The 20,102-nt window shown below is 46.6% G+C and overlaps 1 protein-coding gene across 2 annotated transcripts in view; it reads right to left on the bottom strand.

The window, feature by feature from the left end:
* STX18 (syntaxin 18) overlaps positions 1–20,102 on the bottom strand; it is a 115,744-nt gene that overhangs the window by 33,612 nt on the left and 62,030 nt on the right. For both annotated transcript variants that reach the window (XM_045994447.1, XM_045994456.1), the window contains exons 2-5: positions 13,579–13,646; positions 2,449–2,564; positions 729–806; positions 498–564 (exon numbers count right to left, since the gene is read on the bottom strand). In XM_045994447.1, coding sequence (XP_045850403.1) covers positions 498–564; positions 729–806; positions 2,449–2,564; positions 13,579–13,646 — 329 coding nt within the window. The remainder of the gene's footprint in view (positions 1–497; positions 565–728; positions 807–2,448; positions 2,565–13,578; positions 13,647–20,102) is intronic.

A 20,102-nucleotide genomic window follows, 5' to 3' on the forward strand; every position in this document is an offset into this window, starting at 1 on the left:
TCACAGGGGAGCACTGGCTGCTGGGCTCCCACTCCTGCCTCAGGAAAAGATTTCGAGAGAGCAAGGAGAGGTACTGGGGACAAAGAGAAAGATGTACGATGGCTAAAAAATGTGCCAGCCACACAGGGATGTTACCACAAGATGGGCCTGAGCGGGGATTCTGAATGAACAAACAGCCTGGGCTCAAAGGACGTCAAAGGACGGTTCTGCCACTTCCTGGCTGTGCTTGGGTGAGTTACCCAGCTTCGTGAGCGGCAGCCTTCCCCTCCGGAAAATGAGGATAAGAATGGTACCTGCCCCACGGGGCAGGTGGTGTGGAGTGAATCATGAATCGAGGACAGTGCCTGGCACAACAATCAGGGCTCCGTAAGCACTAGTTACAGCATTTTGTGAAGATATCCAAGCACTGTATGTTGAAAGCATAAGGATTCTACGAACAAAGGAGCTGCCATCACAACTATTATTAATTAAGGAACCCCAGCCGAGACCATACTTACAGTCTTTTCTTATCCACCACTCGTTTAACTCGGATGGCTCTCTGTTCTGAGTAAAGTTTACATACTCCTGTTGTAGGGAAAACACCAGAACAGAGACCATTTAAAACCGTTTCACAGGCAAAGGTGTCATTAAGTATAAGAAGACACTACAGTCTTCGGCTAGCACAGCTAAATTTTGCATCACATCTATGGTGAAATGCCACATTCAACCTTTAAGATAAAATGAAATACTTTTTAAGTAATCTTCAATGAAATCCAGAACCGCACTCCTGTGCTCCTTCACTTGCTGGGAGTGTATCTCCTTGTGGGCTGGAAGAGAAAAGGACGGCAGTCAGGTCTCCGCGCTCGACTACACAGGGAACAATTCATCAGCTTCCTCAGAAGAGTTTCTGTATGGAAAGTATTTGCAAAAATACAGCGATAAGACAAGTCTGTGTCAAGTGATATTACATTTTTAGAAGAGGAAGATTTATTGGGCTTCACAAGAGTAAAAGATTAAACCTGTAGAAAAACTACAGTCAAAGAATTTATGGTTTATTACAGCACGCAGGGATGGTACTTGACGTGCCCCACTTCTTGAGAGCTGACCCCATTTGTAATACCAGCATCCAATGCTCAAGCTGACCTTTAAGTAACATGTTTAAATCGCACTCAAGCCCCACATTACCCCACCTGTCTGGGCTGTTTTCAGTCTAGAACGTTCCGTCCTTGCCCCTCAGCTACTCCCACTCCAAGGGCCCCTTAGCCGCAGAGTCAAACCTTCCTTCTCCAGGAAACCCTCCTTGACTCTCCTAGCTATGATGCCTGGCTTCTGCGAACTATCATGTCTGTTTCAGGTCTGTGTCATTTATTTTGGTAGGACAGCTCTCATTTCCTGAGAGACTGAGTGCCTCCCACATGCAGGCGCTCTGAGGGGATGTCACACATATGACTGCTAAAGCATAAGGCAAGCTGGAGGCCAGTTTACACACAGAGAAGCTAACCAGGTTCAGAGTCAACAAGAAGCCCATGGTTTGGTACTTAGTTGCTGATTTTATTTATAATCATGTACTTCTAGATTATTTCAATGAATGTTTAGGCCCTTAAGGGTAGGAGACATGAATCATGTTTTTACTATTGGGCTGCTTAACCTGAGATTCATTCACATGAGCGACTACACACAAAATTCTGTGAGGATGTGTGTTTCTCTGGCAAGAATGTCCATAGCTTTCATCAGACTCCAAGTAGCCCACTAGGGCTGTGACAGAAGCTTCCTAATAGAAATCGACGTCAAGAATTCAGCAGCCTCTGGCCACTTTGAGCTCTGTGCTATTTTGGATCCTGGATCTGCCTCAGCACATCACGAAAGGGTCAAGGAAGATACATGACCACGAAGCCTGTCTCACTGCCCCTGTGAGAATGAAACATCAGTGAAGACGACGTGATACTGGGAACCCAGGGGCCAGCCACAGTGCTAAGCATGTGCTGAACTCAACTGGATTCTCCTAACAACCCCAAGAGATATACCCTAGAACTGTCTCCACCACAGACAAAGAAACCAAGACCCACAGCTCCAGCGCCCTCCTCTTTAGCACGACAGTCTGCTCTGGAAGTTTCCTACTCCAAGGAGAGAGCTGAGAATGCCTTCTTCCGTCCCTGTCCACACGCCGTTGACCACTGACACCCTAAATGCCCCACAGAGCACAGAGGCGCGCAGAAGCTGTCCGCTCTGGCCCTTAGGAGATGTCTGTGCTTGAAGAGGTCCTCCTCACCTCCCTCCTCCCACTGTTTAACCTGAATCACGGCCTTTTCATTACTTTCACAGCTGATCAAGAAAAGAGGAATTTTAAAGTTTTGAAACCTAAACCTGAACAGCAACACAGGAGAGACCTTAGCTGGGCGCGCCCTGTGAATCCTGGCTGAGGCTTCACAAAGTCCCAGCAGGCGGACCGCGCCGCTCAGAGCACCTCACCTTGAGTTCTCAGCTGCTGAATCGCTTCGGAGCAGGTCCTCATGAACGTCTGAGCATCCTGGTCTATCTGGTCTCGTTCTGTGTCTGTCATCCTTCCGTATTCAGACATGACGTGGCTAATTAAAAAAAAAAAAAGTGGGGCGGGGGACAAAATTTTAAAGCAGAGGCAAATGACCACAGATGTTGTCTGGATGGGGTGTGAAGGGAAGAGAAAGCTTTCCTATCGACATGACATTAAGCTGAGGCTGGGTGAAGACGAACTGGCCAAGCTAGGAGGTGGGGGTGCGTTCTACACAGTGGAGGTGACGGACACGGGGGAAGTGGGGCTGGGCATGGTGGCACGGGCCTGAGCGGGAGTGTGGGCTTCGGCTGCGAGAGCCACAGGGCCGTCAGTGAAAGCTCCCGTGCCACACAAGGACAGCACTTGATGAACAGGAGAACGCCCTGGGGGCTGCACGGAGAATCACAGGGGCTGTTATCTGGAGGCCCTTGAGACATGTGTGGGAAGCTGATTCAGGCTGCCGTTTTTTCCACGTTGACAAGCAGTCCTCACAACCACAATAGAAGAGCTTTTGGAAACGTTTTGTTTCCCTGATGTTAAGTTAGAAAACGTGAGCTAGGGAGGGTGCTCACCTACATGAACGTGGCACCGTGAAGCTCAAGATACTAGGGTTAGAGTGCCTGCTTGTCTTCCTGAGAGCTAGGCAGGTGTGGCAGCACTATTATTTATTTATTTTTTAAAAGATTTTATTTATTTGACAGAGATCACAAATAGGCAGAGGCAGGCAGAGAGAGAGAGAGAGAGAGAGAGGAGGAAGCAGACTCCCCGCCAAGCAGAGAGCCCGATGTGGGGCTCTATCCCAGGACCCTGGGATCATCACCCGAGCCAAAGGCAGAGGCTTTAACCCACTGAGCCACCCAGGCACCCCTGGCAGCACTATTATTAACAGCGATGCTAGTGAGCCTAATTAAACACCCTGGACGTTGTAACGGAGATTTAAAATCACAAAATATCAAGTTAAGAGGGACCTCAGATAATGTATAGACTCAACTCATTCTGTTCCCATCTACTAGCCCTGCCAGCCACTCATCCTCCCTGAGAATAAAACACAAAGTACCAACCCAACATGTGACCTACTTCCTGATACTCATGCCCCCACCCTGAACCCCGACCACACGGCTGCTCTGCTGCCCACTATCGGCCACACCCGCTCCTGACCCTGCTGCAGCCTGGAATGCCGTCCAGCAGATGCTCTTCCAACAGATGTCCACACGCTTCCACCCATTCAGATCTCTGACCACAGCCAGCTTCCCTGACCACCCCCTGCACTTGCCCCCTGCACAGACCACTGTCGCTGATTCCTCAGTGCCTGTGCCGGGACAGCACATTACTGTGACTGAGATCCAAAGCCCCTTCCTCCCTGCTTTGTGATACAAGGACTGGGGCACTCCTCTACTGCCGTCTGTCCCTCGCTCTGCCTCATTCTCCTTACAGGACTTACCACTCCTTGAACTATGGATGTCGATCTCCTCCCAGGAGCATGTAAGCTGCAGGAGAGCAGGGATTCTATCATTTTCCCTTTGTTTCCCCAAACCTAAAATGCTGTCCAGCACACAGCAGGGGTCCTAACAGGAGCTGAGCTTGTTGCTTGCACCAGACACTTCTCTCAATTCCTGGCACATATTTCATGGACTCATTTAATCCTTGCAATTCATCCACTCATTCATCCACTCATTCACCTCTATACTAAACCCCCATACGGCAGGCACTGCGTGGCAGGGGCTGGGGGCCCACAGTTGGAACAAGGCTTATTTCTGATCCCCGCAGAGGGCAGATACCAAACCATAGGGGTGTTGACACAGAATCAAGGGGCACAAGAAACTGTGGGGGTCAGTGTTGGTCTGCGAGCGGATGGGGCACCAGGGGGTGAGAGGTCAGTGCGTACAGGGGACAAGGGGCAGCAGGAAAAGACCTACTACAAATGCCCACCTGCAGGTCACTGTTGGAATGACTGTACGCTGCATGGGCCACACGAGGACTGTCTGGAGTGTGAAAGGGAAAACTGGGCATCTGGACCACGGCGTTCTCAGGGCTTCGCATCACTGCAAGGGGCAGCACGCCACCTGCGCAAGTCAGCGTCTCCACACTGAACATCTAGCGTAAGTCTGCTCTAGTTTTCAAGGGAATGTAAATGCTATTGTGATAAATATACATTTCTTTAAAATTGTACTGAAGCTGCAACAGCTATTTCTCCGGTATTAATAGGTTTCCCCCAAATCCAACAATCATACAAATACTCAAGTACCCATGAGGTACAGAAATTGCAGACGGCTGGCATAGCCACTGGAGGACCTCAGAAAGTCTGCATTTTGCATGGGGCTGGCCTGGGGGCAGATGGAAGCAGAACCTGGGTGGTGTTGGGTGCAGGCATGGTGGATCCGAGGAAGCTGTCCTTGGCGACAAGGACTGGCTGGCTAAGAAGGGAAAGAGGAGAGCCTAGGGTCCAGAGCATGGCAGGCAGAGGTGTGGAAGGACAGACGTTCAGGCTTCAGGTCAAGGATAGCACAGGAAGTTTAGGACATGACAGATGAGGAGATGGAGCAACTTGAAAGAGAGTTCAAACTCTCATTTTTCTGTGAGGATTTAAAAACAGCACCAGCTGTATAATGGGCCTTTGAAACATATTCATCAAAAGTAATGAAGCCCTGCCTGTGACATAGCCCAAAATTAAGTATCACAAAAACAGAATTATTACTGTTTTGAAAAGGTTAACTATCTGGCAAATAAATTCCAAAAAAAATATATTCTCATCGGGCATGCATACAGAAATTCATCAAACTTTAATTTTATTTCCTTTATGACTTACAGATAATTTTATTACAGACCCCAATTTACTGAAATATTAGATCCAATTAAAGGAGACCAAGTTAGGTATAGGTCTGGATTAGTCAATTCACTTCAAGAAAAAAGGAGGAAAAAAATAGGCAGTAAGTTTATTTACTGGTTCAAAAATTCGAAGGAAAAAGTTTTTTTAATTATATCATCAGTATAAATGGGCAAGTTCGAAATTACAAAATACCACTGACACCATGCCTATTACTTGAATATGCAGTTAGGTGCCTCCTGAGTATAGAGAAGAGATAGAATAGTTTAAATGATTTTTTTTAATGATTTGAGAGAGAGAAAGAAAGAGAGCTCGTATACAGGGGTACGGTGGGTGCGGGTGGGCAGAGGGAGAGAGAGAATCTTGAGCAGACTTGCCGCTGAGTGTGGAGCCCAACACAGGTCTCAGTCTCATGATTCTGAGATCGTGACCTGAGCAGAAGTCAAGAGTCAGACACTTAGCTGACTGAGTCACCCAGGTGCCCAGTGTAAATGATTCTACTCCATTTCAAAGGTTACTGAAAAGGCATGGACAAAAGTTAAAGGCCACAATCTTATTTTTGCTCTAAATATTACACCGGGGAAGGACAGGATCCCGTTCACAGTATATGCTTGACACACACCACAGATTACCCTGCTGATATCTAGGCTACAGATATGAATATAGATCCTGCTCTCAATGAACAACATCACAATAGGTAACACAGCCTTATGCATACGCTTTTACATCACAAGCTAAAGGTTACATAAAGCCTTCTGTGCATTAATACTACTCACTATGCTAAGTGCGTCACATACTTCCCCATTTCTTAAAACTCCACGAGGTGGGTACTATTTACAATTCTCATTTTACATAGAAACCAATTGAGGCACAGAGAGGTTAAGTAACTTGCCAAGGTCACATAGCTAGTAATTAGCAGAATTGTAATTCAAACTAACGCATCCTGGTTCTGGAGTCTACATTCTTAACCACCACCCGGGGGGACCTCTCATGTCAAAAAGGTAATAGAATTCAGGGGAGAGGATGCTTTTTCCCCACTAGTTGGTGGAAAGGAAGGTGATCTATAAACCGAATCTTGAGAAAGGCAGGGTGTGGCCACGGGGAGACAAGCATGGACACTCTCAGGAAGCAACAGAATGGAATCAGGAGAGAGCAAGTCTGTCTGGAGAACAGTCAGTGGTTCCATCGGGCTGGAGCCCAGGACAGGTGGAGCAATGAGTTCTTGGTGGGCCTCCAGCACTAGTCGAATTCATTCTGTATTATTAGAAGGGCTGGGCCTGATGAAGATGAATACGGCAATATCTTGTTAGATGGAGGAGAGGGGGAAAGATCGGGTAATGCATTACCAAACGAGGCAGAGAAGCCTGCCTTCCTCATCTGTCTCCTTAGCGCCGTGTAGGAGGAAGATGCTAGTGCATTTCTGTTGGACTGAAATTTAAGAAAGGAGCAATGGCAGAGCGTGGGGGGGGGGGGGTGGCAAGGACGGGAAAGAGGAGATGGATCTGAGAGGTAAAACTGTCAGGAACAGCCCAGCATCATCAGATCCTGGGATCTGGGGCCTGGATGAGCAGCAGACATGGATAGAAACAAGGAACACAGAAGGAAGAGAAAAAGCTGGAAATATGAAAGAAAGAAACCACGAATAACGCGCGTCCTTACAATGCAGTGTAGAAGGACAGAAGTAACGCTCTGGAGACCAAATGTTCCATGACCGACACGTTGTTTTGAAAAAAGAAACCAGGGCAAATGGACTTTTAGAACCGTTTGGTGATAAAACCTGGGATACTAAAGGAGATTTTGAGTAACAAAGGGTGGCTTTCTGAAGTTCTAGGATCTAGGATCTATTAAGGAGAAAGGGGTGCCACTGTGAGACACAGTACCACGGCCACAGACTGAGGCAGGCTGGAGACCTAACAAACTGAACCATAGGAAGACAGAGGTGCCCTCTGAGACCCCAGGAACAGACTGCTGTCACGGGATAGGTACTCAAGAAATGCCTGCTTGCGTGGATCTTGCTGAATTGATCTGACCATTTTAATCCTAATCTCCAGAGGGCCACTCGGCAAAGTCTGGCTCCGTGAAGGAGAGGAGGAGGCTGGAAGTGGGAAGCCATGGTAGGCGGAACTGTTGGAGTCAGAGCCTGAGACGAAGGGGAGGGGTGGCAGCTGGAGGACCAACAGCTAATCCCTCACTGTTTAGCTGAGCTTAGAACAAGTCGGAATCGGAGAGACAGAGATCAAAACATTGGCTTTATCATGATGACTAAACTCAGGTGGTCCCCAAATGGGGCTTGGCAAGTGTGCTGCATGTCCCTGCTGCACATGCCTTCCCATGCTTCCGGCCTGCTCTTCCAACTGCCAGGGTGAGGGGTAACTGCTTCCTGCTTTCTGGCCTCGCCCCCAGGCTCTCTCCCATCTTCCTCTGGGCCTGCAGACACTGCCTTCTCTCTGCCTCACATGAGTGCAAGCCCATCTCCAGCTCTGCCCCTCCACCTGGCACCAGCTCGGCCCCCATAGTGCTCCTCCTCTCCCCTGCGCCACCGACCTTTGAAGAAGCAGTGTACACGGTGTCCAGACAGTGTGGGTGCGCAGTGAGCACTACACATATTGATCACTCAGGGCACTTTTCCCCTGTCTACTGGATCCTTCCCAGCAAACACGGTGTTTTATCTCCCAACTTGAACCATACCAAACCAAACACCTCAGCTTCACGATTCCTACCAGCTACTGCTGATCTCTCCCTTCATCTGGGTGAAACTTCTCTAATAGGTTTGCACCCCAGTCTCCATTTTCCTGACCACTGTTTCCTGATCCCAATCCAAACAGGCTTTATTCTCCTCACTCCACTGCTGTCCTTGCTCCTGGGGGCCCGGACTCCACTGCTCTCCTCACTCCCAGGGGCCCCCGGGGCCCCCATGCCAGATCAGCCCTTACCCAGTCACTTGGCATACCGTGGACGGAGCCGATGGCATCCCCTCCCTGGCCTGTGTTCTTCCTGTGCCCTTCATGACTCCACTCTCCTGATTTCCTCCGACCACACCTGCTGCTCATTTTCAGGCTTTTTATGGACACCTCCTAGCCCCCCAAAGACTTATAGATGGACAGTTCATGGTTCGGTCCCTGAATCTCAAGGTCAACACTGCTCTCTGGGTGAGTCAGTCTGGTCTTGTGGCTTTAGCAGCATAAATACCAGTTTTATGCTTACAAGTCTCAAACTTGTAACTCAGCCTGAACCTCTCCTGGAACTTGAGACCCAAATCTTACTGCCTGATCAGCTCCTCCACCTGGTTGTCGAATTCACCTTGTGAATATGCCCTCCATTGAGCCCCGGCCTGCTCTCCTCAAACTTCCGTTCCTTCCAGCTGCTCAGGATCCACACCTCAAGTCTTCCTGACCCCTCTGTTTCTCTCCCAGCTCCTGCCTAACCCATCAGCAAATCTCTTTGGCCCTACCTTCAGAATATTTCCAGAATCTGACCCCATGCTATCACACTCATGGCTATGTCTCTGGTTCACTGCACTGACATCCCTCACCTGGACTTAACCGTGGTCTCCTAGCATGTCTGCTGCTCCAGCATAGTCCTATGTCCTAACATACCAGCCATACTGCTCCTGTTACAAAGTAAGTTGCGTCCTATCGCTCCTCCATACAAGACCTTCCAGTGGCTTCCTAGCCACTGATAAAAACCAAGGTTCTCGCAAACACAAGATCCTTAAGACAACCCACAAGATGTGGCTCCTGCCATCTCTCTGAGCTCACCTTCATCAACCCCAACCCTCCTGCCTCATCACACCAGCCCCTTCACTGCTCCTGTGATGTCCCAAACATGCTCCTACATCAGGATCTTTATACTTGCCGGCTGCCTTCTTCTGGAATGTTCTTTCCCCAGATATCTATATAAACTGATCCCTTACTTCTTTTAGGTATTTACTGAATGTCCCCCTCTTAATGAGGCCTTCCCTAACCTACCTTTTCATAAGACTGATTCCAGACATGTGCGAGCCACTTCCCCTGCCCTCTCATCCTGAAAGCACTTACTGAGCTCTAACACTCTACATAGTTTACTCTTGTTTCTTGTCAAATGTAAGTTCCATGAAGGCAAGGACTTTTGTCTGTTCATTGCCATATCCCCCTCATCAAGAGCAATGCACAGGATCTGGCAGGCTGATAAATCAGTACATCACAATCAAACGCTTTCTGAATGGCCTGACTCGGCTCATGCAGGACAGGCCTGATATCCGGCTGCTCAATATCTCCTTATGAGACCCTTCCCCAGCTGATTTTATCCCACCCCACAAACCCTACAGACCCCCTTGCAGAGCTCTTCCAGAGCCTTCCCTGGAAAAGCCATTGCCTCCATCTTGATGACAGGCCCCTCCCGAGAGAAAAGGGAGGAGTGAGCTCGGGGTTCTCAGTCCCAGCCACGAGGTAAGTCTCCTGAGGATATGGCACCTTCCTAGCCCCCAACCGTAGCTCCTCATTTTCTGGGGGAGAGCTGGAAGGACAGAAGAAAGCCCCTGGGTTCTTGGAAAATAGATGGCCCTACCCTCAGTGGGTAGTCAAGACCCACAGACCCACAGATCAGACCCACAATTCTCAGATTGTGGAAGAATGAGAGGTGAGTGTTTCCCTATTCCAATACTCCCCAGCATTGTGTCTGCTTACCTAGTTTGGCTTCACATGGTAATGCCAAGTAATGCTAACAGAACATGCCCTATATAAGGCATATGCTCTGTCCCTCTTCTCCAACCCCCTAGGCACAGCAGAGGAAAGAGAGCAGGAAGGAGGGAGAGGTCTCCAGTCTTGTGCTCCTTCCTACTAGAAACAGTCTCATCAGAATGGAGGCAAGAGGGGTCAGGGACAAGTAAACAAGAAAGGTACTCACTTCCAAGTGAACACGTGCCCCGTGGGTGGAAGGGACCTATAAATGACTAATTCCAAGAACATTAGATTAACATCCTTCTACTCTATATTTTGATTTAATGGAAACTCAGCCCAGTGAAACTGAAAAGGTCTAAAGGTTAATTTGACAAAACCGATCACTCAATTAAAAGGTGATGTGCCTTTAGGAACATTATACATTAACCTTTAAAGCTGGAAATTGACAGCATGGTAATTCTATTAGTAAAAACAGAAACCAAAGAAGTCTTCCCCCCAAGTGGTATTGTTTTGTTGCCAAGGCATTGCAGAAAAGGTACATCCACCAAAAGTGGAGACATTATTTTTAATTAAAATCATTCAAGATATCCAGCCAGAGGCTACCTCCGTTGCGTGCTGTTCTGCTCTAGTAAAATGTCATTACTAAAAAAAATTAAATGGGTCAATAAAGTCTGAGCTCTACATTATGGAAAAAATTACAGCTTCCTAATTATGCCAAACTAACATAGCTTTATGGGTCTGAAGGCAATTTTTCTTTCAATTCCATGTTCGTACTTCATCCAAAATGTTCCCGGCCAAGGCCAGCACACAGCACTGGGAGGCAGGAGCAGTAAAGAAGCAGGCTGCAGACTGCCACCATCCGGAGCAGAACATAATGGGAGCCAAGAAGGGCAGCCCTTCTCCATCCAGAGAGAATGCAGGTCGCTGAGGAGAAGCCTGCTCCCTAGTCCTCATGTTTCTGTGTGGATCAGCTCCCCTGGTGTGACCCCCAACTGCCTTCCTTAGCCTCCTGGCAGGGGAGAAGGGGACTTCTTTCTCTGATCGGTAAGCTGGCAGAAGGAACCAGGCACGGACAGGGACACACGCATGCACCTAGCCACAGCTCCTTGCTCTCTCTCCTCTTTGGGATCTGCCTGCTTATAGACAGCAGAAGCTCTGCTGTCGTCCTCTCTCTCCTGTGCCAGAAAGGGGCCTGCCCCCAGGGACCGCGACTGTTCAGTGGCAGCAATGGCTGAGTGAATCTGTCTAATTCCGGAGCCTTCAATAAGGCTGCCCACTGCGAGACCTAAGCTCTGCCAGCACCCTGTATTTTACCAGTGATCAAGCTGATCACTCGTCACCTCCATCATGTTGACCTGACCCTGCATCCCACCCACTCACCTTCCTCCTTCCCTCTCACCAATCTCTGGCAGAAAGGAGAGGTGTGTTCTTTTCTAACCGCCCACCCCTCTAACTTCATCCTAGGTCACATGGGGTTCCAGTCCTGTTACCCTTCACCAAGGGACTTCTATGTGTCAGGAGCTCACACAAAGCACTTCTAATCCTCAGAAGAGCGTCATCCACATGGAAAAAAGAGAACAAGCACAAGATGGGAAGTGAGCTCTCGGAACTCGCGTGACCTGGCAGGAATGGGGCTGAACTTAGGTGTGACTAACCACCCCCCACCAGGCCCCAGGCCCCTGCTCTGTCAAAGGGACCATAACAGAGGCAGGAGTGGATGCAGAATGCATGAGCTGGCAATGAACAGCTGCCACTGGGAAAAGCAGTAAAAGGCTGAGTTTCTATAATGAGGTGATGGATTCGTCAAGACCAAGAAAGCCTCAGGAGCTAGAGTTCTATCTGAAGCTCAAGACACATGACCAGTAAGTGGCAGAGCAGGACCGGCTCCAGAGATCCTAGGTGTCAGTCTGAGCGTCCACGCCAGTAGTGGGAAAGAGGAAACCCTGGGCCAGCGGCCGGCTGTCCCGGGGAGAGGACTTGGAGTGATCTGTGAACCTGGACACACAGTGTGTGGGAGCTGAGGAGAAATAAATGCCTTAGCATCACCATTGTAATCACAAGTTTAAAACTACTGCGAAGTTACAGAACAGCAGCCTTATACGATAATCTTATAAATGCGCAGAAATGCACTGCATTTCAATGATACTGTCTTAAATGAATCTCTCAACAAGCCAGTGAGGGATCATCAAACCCACTGTTTAGAGCAGGACTCCAAAAACTTTTTTTGAAAAGGGCCTGAGAGTAAATACATTTGACTTTGCAGGCCACGTAGTCTGTCACAGTCATTTAATTCTGCTGTTGTAGTGCAAAAGCAGCCAAAGGTAACACATAAATGAATGGGTTTCGTGGTGTTCCAGTAAACTTTATTTAGGATACTCAGATGTGCATTTCATTCGATTTTCACATGGGGTGAAATCTTGTTCTTTTCCCCCAGCCATTCAAATGCTATTCTCAGCTCACGGGCTGTACGAAACAGGGGGCAGGGTGGACTTGGCCTCCAGGAGGTGGTTGGTTAACTCCTGGTTTAGAGACGATGTGGGTTTTACAGACTGACTCTCTCAGGTTCACAAGGTCAATAAGGGAGTGGGGACACCAACATTTAAAACATTCGCCTTGTTGGATGCCTATTCAAGGCAAAGGGAAGTGAACAGTGGCTTTCCGTGAAAGGCCTCTACAAACACTTACATAAACTAAACAGTCAGGCACTCCAGAAAGGAGCTGGACCAAGAGGTTTAGGCCAGTTTTGTTAAGCTTTCCAAAATGACTACAGCTTCCATTTTTATGCACTATAAACTTGATATCCATGTACACCTCTGGAAATAAAGTTTACACTGCCATCTAGTGTTGAGCTAGTAGTTTAACTGAGAACTTAAATAAGGTCTTCTTGGTACTAGGCACTAAGAGTGATTTACTACGTTCCAAAATTATACAATGAAATACACTCAGAAGCATAAAGCTGCCATTGATGACATTTCACATGTCCCACCCAACCTTCCCATTAATTCACATAGGACACTTGGAGTGCAGTCCCACAGTAGGCCACACCATCACCAGGTAAGTACCAGTGGAGCTCAGGCAAGCACGGACAAGGCGTCTGCCCTGTAATGCTCCTGCATCTGCTGAAAGCTGGGATCTATTCCAGAACCCACTTTGGAAGTCTCAATCAAAATGCTTTCCTCTTTTGAAAAAGCAACCTAACCAAACCCTCCCTAGATGCAAGGGTTCTTGTCACGTGTGTTTACATGACTTGTATCGCTCTGTTGTTTGCTCGATAAGCATGTATTGAGAAACTGTCTCGTTCGTGTCTATGTGTTTCACAACGTCTATGGTACATAAAGAGAGACAAACGTGGGAGCATCAGCACAGAAAGTCACACTGTGGGGATGTCATGACCCCCAAGGGCATGCGGGCTAGCAGAGCCTTCCCTGGATACAGGAGCTCCCACCTGCTTGCAGATGCCACCGTCAAACTGATCCTCCCCAAGTCAACTCTGAGTCAGTAAGTAAAAAGGACAGAAGCTCAAAGAGAATACAGGTATGGGAAAGAATTCAGTCACCAAAGCCACGGTAAAAAAAATACGCACTTACCTATAAGCATTAATATAATCTTTCCTGTGTTCCAGAAGAAAATCTCTCAGTTTGCCAATGTGTGAAATCTAGAATCAAAAGAACGTGAAGAGTTTATATAGAGAGATGTGTCACACTTGTCTGCAACAAATTTTAAATTAACAGACGATGGAACAGAGGTTGTAGACAAATTGTGAAGCTACAAACTGAACACTTCGGTTTTGGATTCTCACATGTAGTTGAGCCTTGAACAATGCGGGGGTGAGGGGTGGTGATACCCTCCCAGTCGAAAATCCTTATATAACTTCTGATTCCCCCAAAACTTAACTATTAGTAGCCTGTTGACCAGAAGACTTACCAATAACATAAGCAGTTGGTTAACACATATTTTGTATGTTGTATCTGTTAAAAACTGTATCCTCACCAGAAAGCAAACTAGAGAAAAAAATGTTACTACTAAGAAAATCATAAGGAAGAGAAAATCCATTTATAGGATTGTACTGTATTCATCAAAGTAAAATCCACATATAAGTGGGCCCACACAATTCAAACCCATGTTGTTCAAGGATCACCTGTCATCACTAACTTGTTGGTTAACTTGCCCAAAGTCACCCACATTCCTGAGCCTTAGTCTCCCATTGACAGTTCCTTCTTCCTCTAAGTGTTGTGATATGATCTAAGATGTTAGAAGAAATAATCTCAAAGGAGCTTCGAGGTTAAATGAGGTAATGCATGTCTAGTAACTACACAGCATGTGCTCAATAAAGGCCAATTCCTTTCCTGATATGTCTTATATCTAAAATTTTATAAACAAATACTCTTTCTTCCGAGTGTCCTGGAGATGGATGCTAAGGCTAGAGATAGCAAGTTTACAGACAGGGCCCCACAGAGCAGCAGAGTTAAAAGCTTCAGGGGCAATGATGGCTCCCCACACAGCAAACCTCCATCTTCCTGACAGCCTACCTCCCCAGCTGAACAAAAAGGACACAGAGGTACAAAGGACTCTATTTGTGATGGCTGGCATCTAGTATCATAAAACCCTACTCTAAAGCACCTGCCACGTGTCAGTATGTGGAGTTAGGGATTAAAAAATAAGTAAAATAAAAATAAAAAGGTAGGAAGAAACCTACAACCATGGCTGATGAAGACCAAAGTGTTTCCAGAAGGAAAGAATGATTAACTAAGTCGGTGGCCTGCTCTGTCCTTTGACCACTGCTCACTCTAGCTTCCTCCTAATGCCCTTTGTACTCATTCCAAACATACATAACCCCAGCCTTGAAGGGTCCACTGAACTTTCATCTTTTCCATGAAAGTTTTTCTGTCAAGGGCAACTCAGGCTAATTTTCGCTTTGCTCTCAACTTAAAAGCACTTCTGCGTACCACCCACGTGGCCTGAAGTTACACACGGCCCCGTCCTCTGGCTTCGCCATCAGTGGGATTATGAACCAAGCAAGCAGGGGCTGGGCTGCTTCCCCGCAGTTCCAAGCACAACACGCAGCACAGAGGGCGGTCCCTAAGTCTCTGTGGAACAAGTATGTGTCTAAATACAAAGATGGTATTTATCACAAAGGAAACATTCAGCATTAGGCTGCAGATACGTCAATAGAGGTTCAGTTAAATTTCCCACAAAGTCGAGATTAAATAATAAATATGGTTCAGAAAAGTACCTTCGGGCATTTGAAGGGCAGGACTCAAACTAAAAATGAAGTATGGCCCTAACATTCACTTATTACCAGGTTAACAAACAAGGGCTGAGAGTCGGCCTGACACCCCTGACCTCCTCTCCCCCATGGCCCTGCTGTGGGCATGCACAGCACTGCTAATGGTAACCAGTTTGGGAGACTGAACCTCACAGAGGCCAAGTGATTCATCCAAGGTGACACATATAGCACGTGGCCAGGCTTAAAGGGAAACTCAGGACGGTCTGAGTTCAAGTTCAGCATGTTTTCCTACACAACACAGCTGCCTTCCTTACACCCTTACTCTGGCCTACCCCTTAAATGCACTATAAAATCCGACCTTTAAGACTGTGGGGAAAATATTTAAGAGAGGTACAAACAAGCTGTTTACTGCCCCACATGTACGATTTGAAGGTTACTCTCCTGTTTTAAACTTTCAATGGTTTCTATCCCCTTCCCCAGCCCCTACCTACAGGGGGCCAGGTAAACAGCACACATGAGTAAAGCAAGGGAAGTGGATGGCTGTTGTACATTGGCAGTGGTAAATTCTGGATTTAAAATATGCCGAAGCCAAAGGAAGCAGCTTTGTGGCTGAAAAAAGTTTTCTGTAAAAAGTTTTAACAAGTCCAAAGGAATCTATGACACAGGCTAGATCTGTGGCCCACCCCCTCACTGCCCAGCACTTCAGCTAGCTGCACTCTACCAGGAAGCAACAGTGCACGGGCATGAGTACCAGCAGCAAGAAGGCCCCATAGACATCTCAAAAAACATAAACTAGAAGGCGTTTCACTTAAAGTATAACAAATGTGATCCCAAATTCTTACGTTCCGTAATGGCAAATTTCTATAAAATAAATTTATTAAAACAAACTGAAGCATGTTCCAAATAAAATGAAATTCTTGGTAAAATAAGAGGTAGTACGTAATTACTGACTTAACAATATCACCAGTATGATTCAATACTTAACAGGAGTAAAATGAACAAAATAATATTTCAAATGCATAAATAGAAATAAATGAGCATTAAGATTTCTGTAGGTGGGGCGCCTGGGTGGCTCAGTGGGTTAAAGCCTCTGCCTTCGGCTCAGATCATGGTCCCAGGGTCCTGGGATCAAGCTCCAGCATTGGGCTCTCTGCTCGGCAGGGAGCCTGCTTCCTCCTCTCTCTCTGCCTGCCTCTCTGCCTGCTGGTGATCACTGTCAAATAAATTTAAAAAAAAAAAAAAAAAAAAAAAAAAGATTTCTGTAGGTATCTGACAGCCTTGAAATTCTATTAGATTCCTAAAATAAATATATACACACACACACATACACAAAAATCACAACAATCAGTAAGGAAAAAATAGGTCAATAGGTCCTTGATGTGTCTAAATAGACACTCTTAAGTCCCGAACAGCATTATGTGATAGGGCTATCGGCATCATGAATGATTTGACAATTTATTTATTTATTTATTTATTTATTTTTAAATATTTTATTTATTTGACAGAGAGAAATCACAACTAGGCAGAGAGGCAGGCAGAGAGAGAGGAGGAAGCAGGCTCCCTGCGGAGAAGAGAGCCCGATGTGGGGCTCGATCCCAGGACCCCGGGATCATGACCCGGGCCGAAGGCAGAGGCCCCAACCCACTGAGCCACCCGAGCGCCCCGATTTGACAATTTAATCACACGAGCACGACTATCATCTTTGTAAAGATTCTTGGCCAAGCTCTGATCTGTTTACTGTTGTGCTTAGTCCTATTTTTGAGAATAAACTGCCAATGATAGTATACTTTATATGATTCTGAACAGGCCCTTAGGTTTTCAAATTTTTAGAGGTTGAGTACTTGTATGCTTTCAATTCTGAATGCCTCTACACACACTGCCAGTTTTAAAAGAACCACCTGTATGTGTGTATCCAAAGAGAATGCCTCTTACTTGTAAAAAAGGAGAAAGGCCATTCCAGTGTCAAGTCTGACATGGAAATCAGAGTACAATGAAAGTGTCATTGCCCTGTAAAGATCTAAAACTAGTATCAATTTCTTAGTCTTGGTGTCACTGAATGACACGGGGAGGAGGGCAGGGAGAGGGTCCTGGGAGGAAACAAGAGGTCACTGGAAAAGTCTGTGGCACCGGTGGGTGACAAAATGCAGGGGCTAAAAACAGGGAGTGTTCTGGGGGCTGAGCTATGTTGTGGGATGTATCACAGCCTCGGGCAGATAAGAGACAAACCATCTTGATAGCTCTGTGCTTTTGTGACTGCTCTTCCTCTGCCTGGAACAGCTTTCTTTATTCCAACTCCATGCCACCAGAAGAATTCCTATTCATCCTGTAGGCTTCCACATAAATGTCACCTCCTCCAGGAAGCCTTCCTTAACACTTTCCTTACTATTTTATAGATACCTGCCGGCACTTCCCATAGAACATTATAAGTATTTATCTGTGACCACTAGACTGCAACTGAGTTCCCTGAATTCAGGATCTATGCCCTATTCATCTCCAGGAGTGAAAAACGTTGGATGAGGAAAGGAGGGGGGAAAAAGTTTGTGGGGGTTGAAAATCCAACAGAAAGGGCTTCAAGATCTGATAACTCCCCACATAGCAGTTGGATCAAAAAGGTATCAGAGGTATCACAAGACTGCACCTTAAACAACTGTGAACAAAGTAAGAAAGATGAACATGCCAGCTACTTGTGAGAGTAATCCTCCCAGAAAGTCAGTGGCACGTGTGTTCAGAAGGTAAGATCTACTGAAGACATGTAACCTAACACACTTCACAAGAGAGGATCTGCTCTCACAAGGCTGATCGCCTCCCATCTGACCGACAGTCGGCCCACCACGGGAGAGTTTTCATGACCACAGCCATGGTTTGACTACACTGCCATATCATCTGACACGTGTCGTTCATTTCTAACACAAACTGTCGTCTAAAATAAGAATGGAGCTGTAGCTAAAGGAGAAAAGGAAGAGAGGAATGCAAGATGTATTTAATAGCTGCACTGTACCAGTCACTTCAAGCAGGTCGTTTTGTTTAACTTGGACAACAACCCTGAAATAGATTCTTTTTCTTGGTGGAAAGAAACCAAAGCCCGGAGAGGTGGCATTACCGGCAGAGCTAGGGCTGGAACCCCTAATCACACTGAGCTGGCACAGGCTCCCTCGAAAGCGGTCACTTAATGGACATGCTGGTGTTTTCTAGTTTCAGTCAGGTTACTTTCATGCCTGCTGTGTACTGTTATTTCGCCTGTTAAAGAAGAAAAAAATCTCCCACTTAATACTGATATTAAGAAATTATAATGAATTTTTGCTCAGGCGTGATAACAATAAGCATTATGATTACTTTTACTTTTTTTGTTTTTAAAATTCTTATCATTTAGAGATGTATACTGAAGAATTTACAAGTCAAATATACCACCTAGAATTTGTTTCAAAACGATACAGGGGAGGGGGAGTATCAGATGAAGCAGGATGGGCCATGAGTCAGTACGTGTTGAAGATGGCGGTTCCTTATAGCATTCTGTCTACTTCAGTATGTATTTGAAATCTCCCTTAATAAAAACATTTTTTTAAAGATTTATTATTTATTTATTTGACAGAGATCACAAGTAGGCAGAGAGGCAGGCAGAGAGAGAAGGAGGGGAAGCAGGCTCCCTGCTGAGCAGAGAGCCCGATGTGGGGCTCGATCCCAGGACCCAGGGATCATGACCTGAGCCGAAGACAGAGGCTTTAACCCACTAAGCCACCCAGGTGCCCCTAAAAACATTTTTTAAAAAGTCTCCCATTTAGCATTTTCTTCCCCTAACACTTCTAGTCATTTGAAGTATAGAACTTCTGCTGCCAAACTAGAAATAATCCATACTTGAACCAAAAACTAAATTCCATGTGAAAACTCTACCTACTTTATCTCTAAGTACTTGCAGTCTTTGCTTAAAGTTCCATTTACCAGGTTTGATGCCCTTCGAAAAAGCAAAAAATAACCCAAAACCTTCAGTGAGAGTGGGCCATGTGCCCGGCGGTAGTCCCAGAGCTGCATGTGCATTCACTCCCCTAATTCTCCCAGGCATGATCACAGGTAACACCATCACACCTGTTCTACAGATGAGAAAATGGAGTCAGAGACAGGATAAATAATGTGCTTGGGGACACAGGGAGTGAAGCCTGGTATCAGACTTGAGTTCTTAACCTCCAAATTGAAGCACAGATTGTGCGTAGGTCACTACTGTTATCCCCCCACAAGGGGGACGACGGAGGAAGGTACCCGAGTGAGCGACGTCACCCTGATCCTCTCTTCCTCCATCCTATTCGGCAGTGCGCTACATACTTGCAGACACCCAACAGCGACTGCCACATGCTGAGCACCCACCACAGGTGTGTCAGGCCATGCGTCAGCTGCTCAGTCCACGTGTGCTGTCATTTCCTCTCCCGGAACAACTGGACAACTTAGACATGACCCCACTCCCGTTTAAGACACACGGAAACTGCGGCTCATGCAAGGTTACAAGGCTAGCGAGAGGCAGAACTGGGACTGATCAGCGCCGTATTATCCTGCCAAAAAAGACTAGTCGGACTAGTGAGATTTAGCTTACTGAAGTTTGGGGTTTTTCCTCACGATAATATAAGCTGCGTTTCGTGTGGGAGTATGGGAGTACAATGTTGAATTTAAAATTTTTTTTTTAACTACAGTGCATACAGAAAGATCCAAGAAAGGCTTCCACACACAATGTTCATTTTAAAAGTCGCCTATATGCTAGGTATCTAAGTGGGAATCTTCACATATCTAAAGGGAATGTGTCCACTGGCTCACATTCTCTCCTTCCAGGTCAGCTGCCGTGCGCTGGGTTTTGCAACATAGTAGGCTTGGGGTTGGCAAAGCTACCCGGACGTGGAGGGG

Source organism: Meles meles, chromosome 2 (assembly GCF_922984935.1).
Source record: "Meles meles chromosome 2, mMelMel3.1 paternal haplotype, whole genome shotgun sequence".
NCBI classification, from domain to species: Eukaryota; Metazoa; Chordata; class Mammalia; order Carnivora; family Mustelidae; genus Meles; species Meles meles.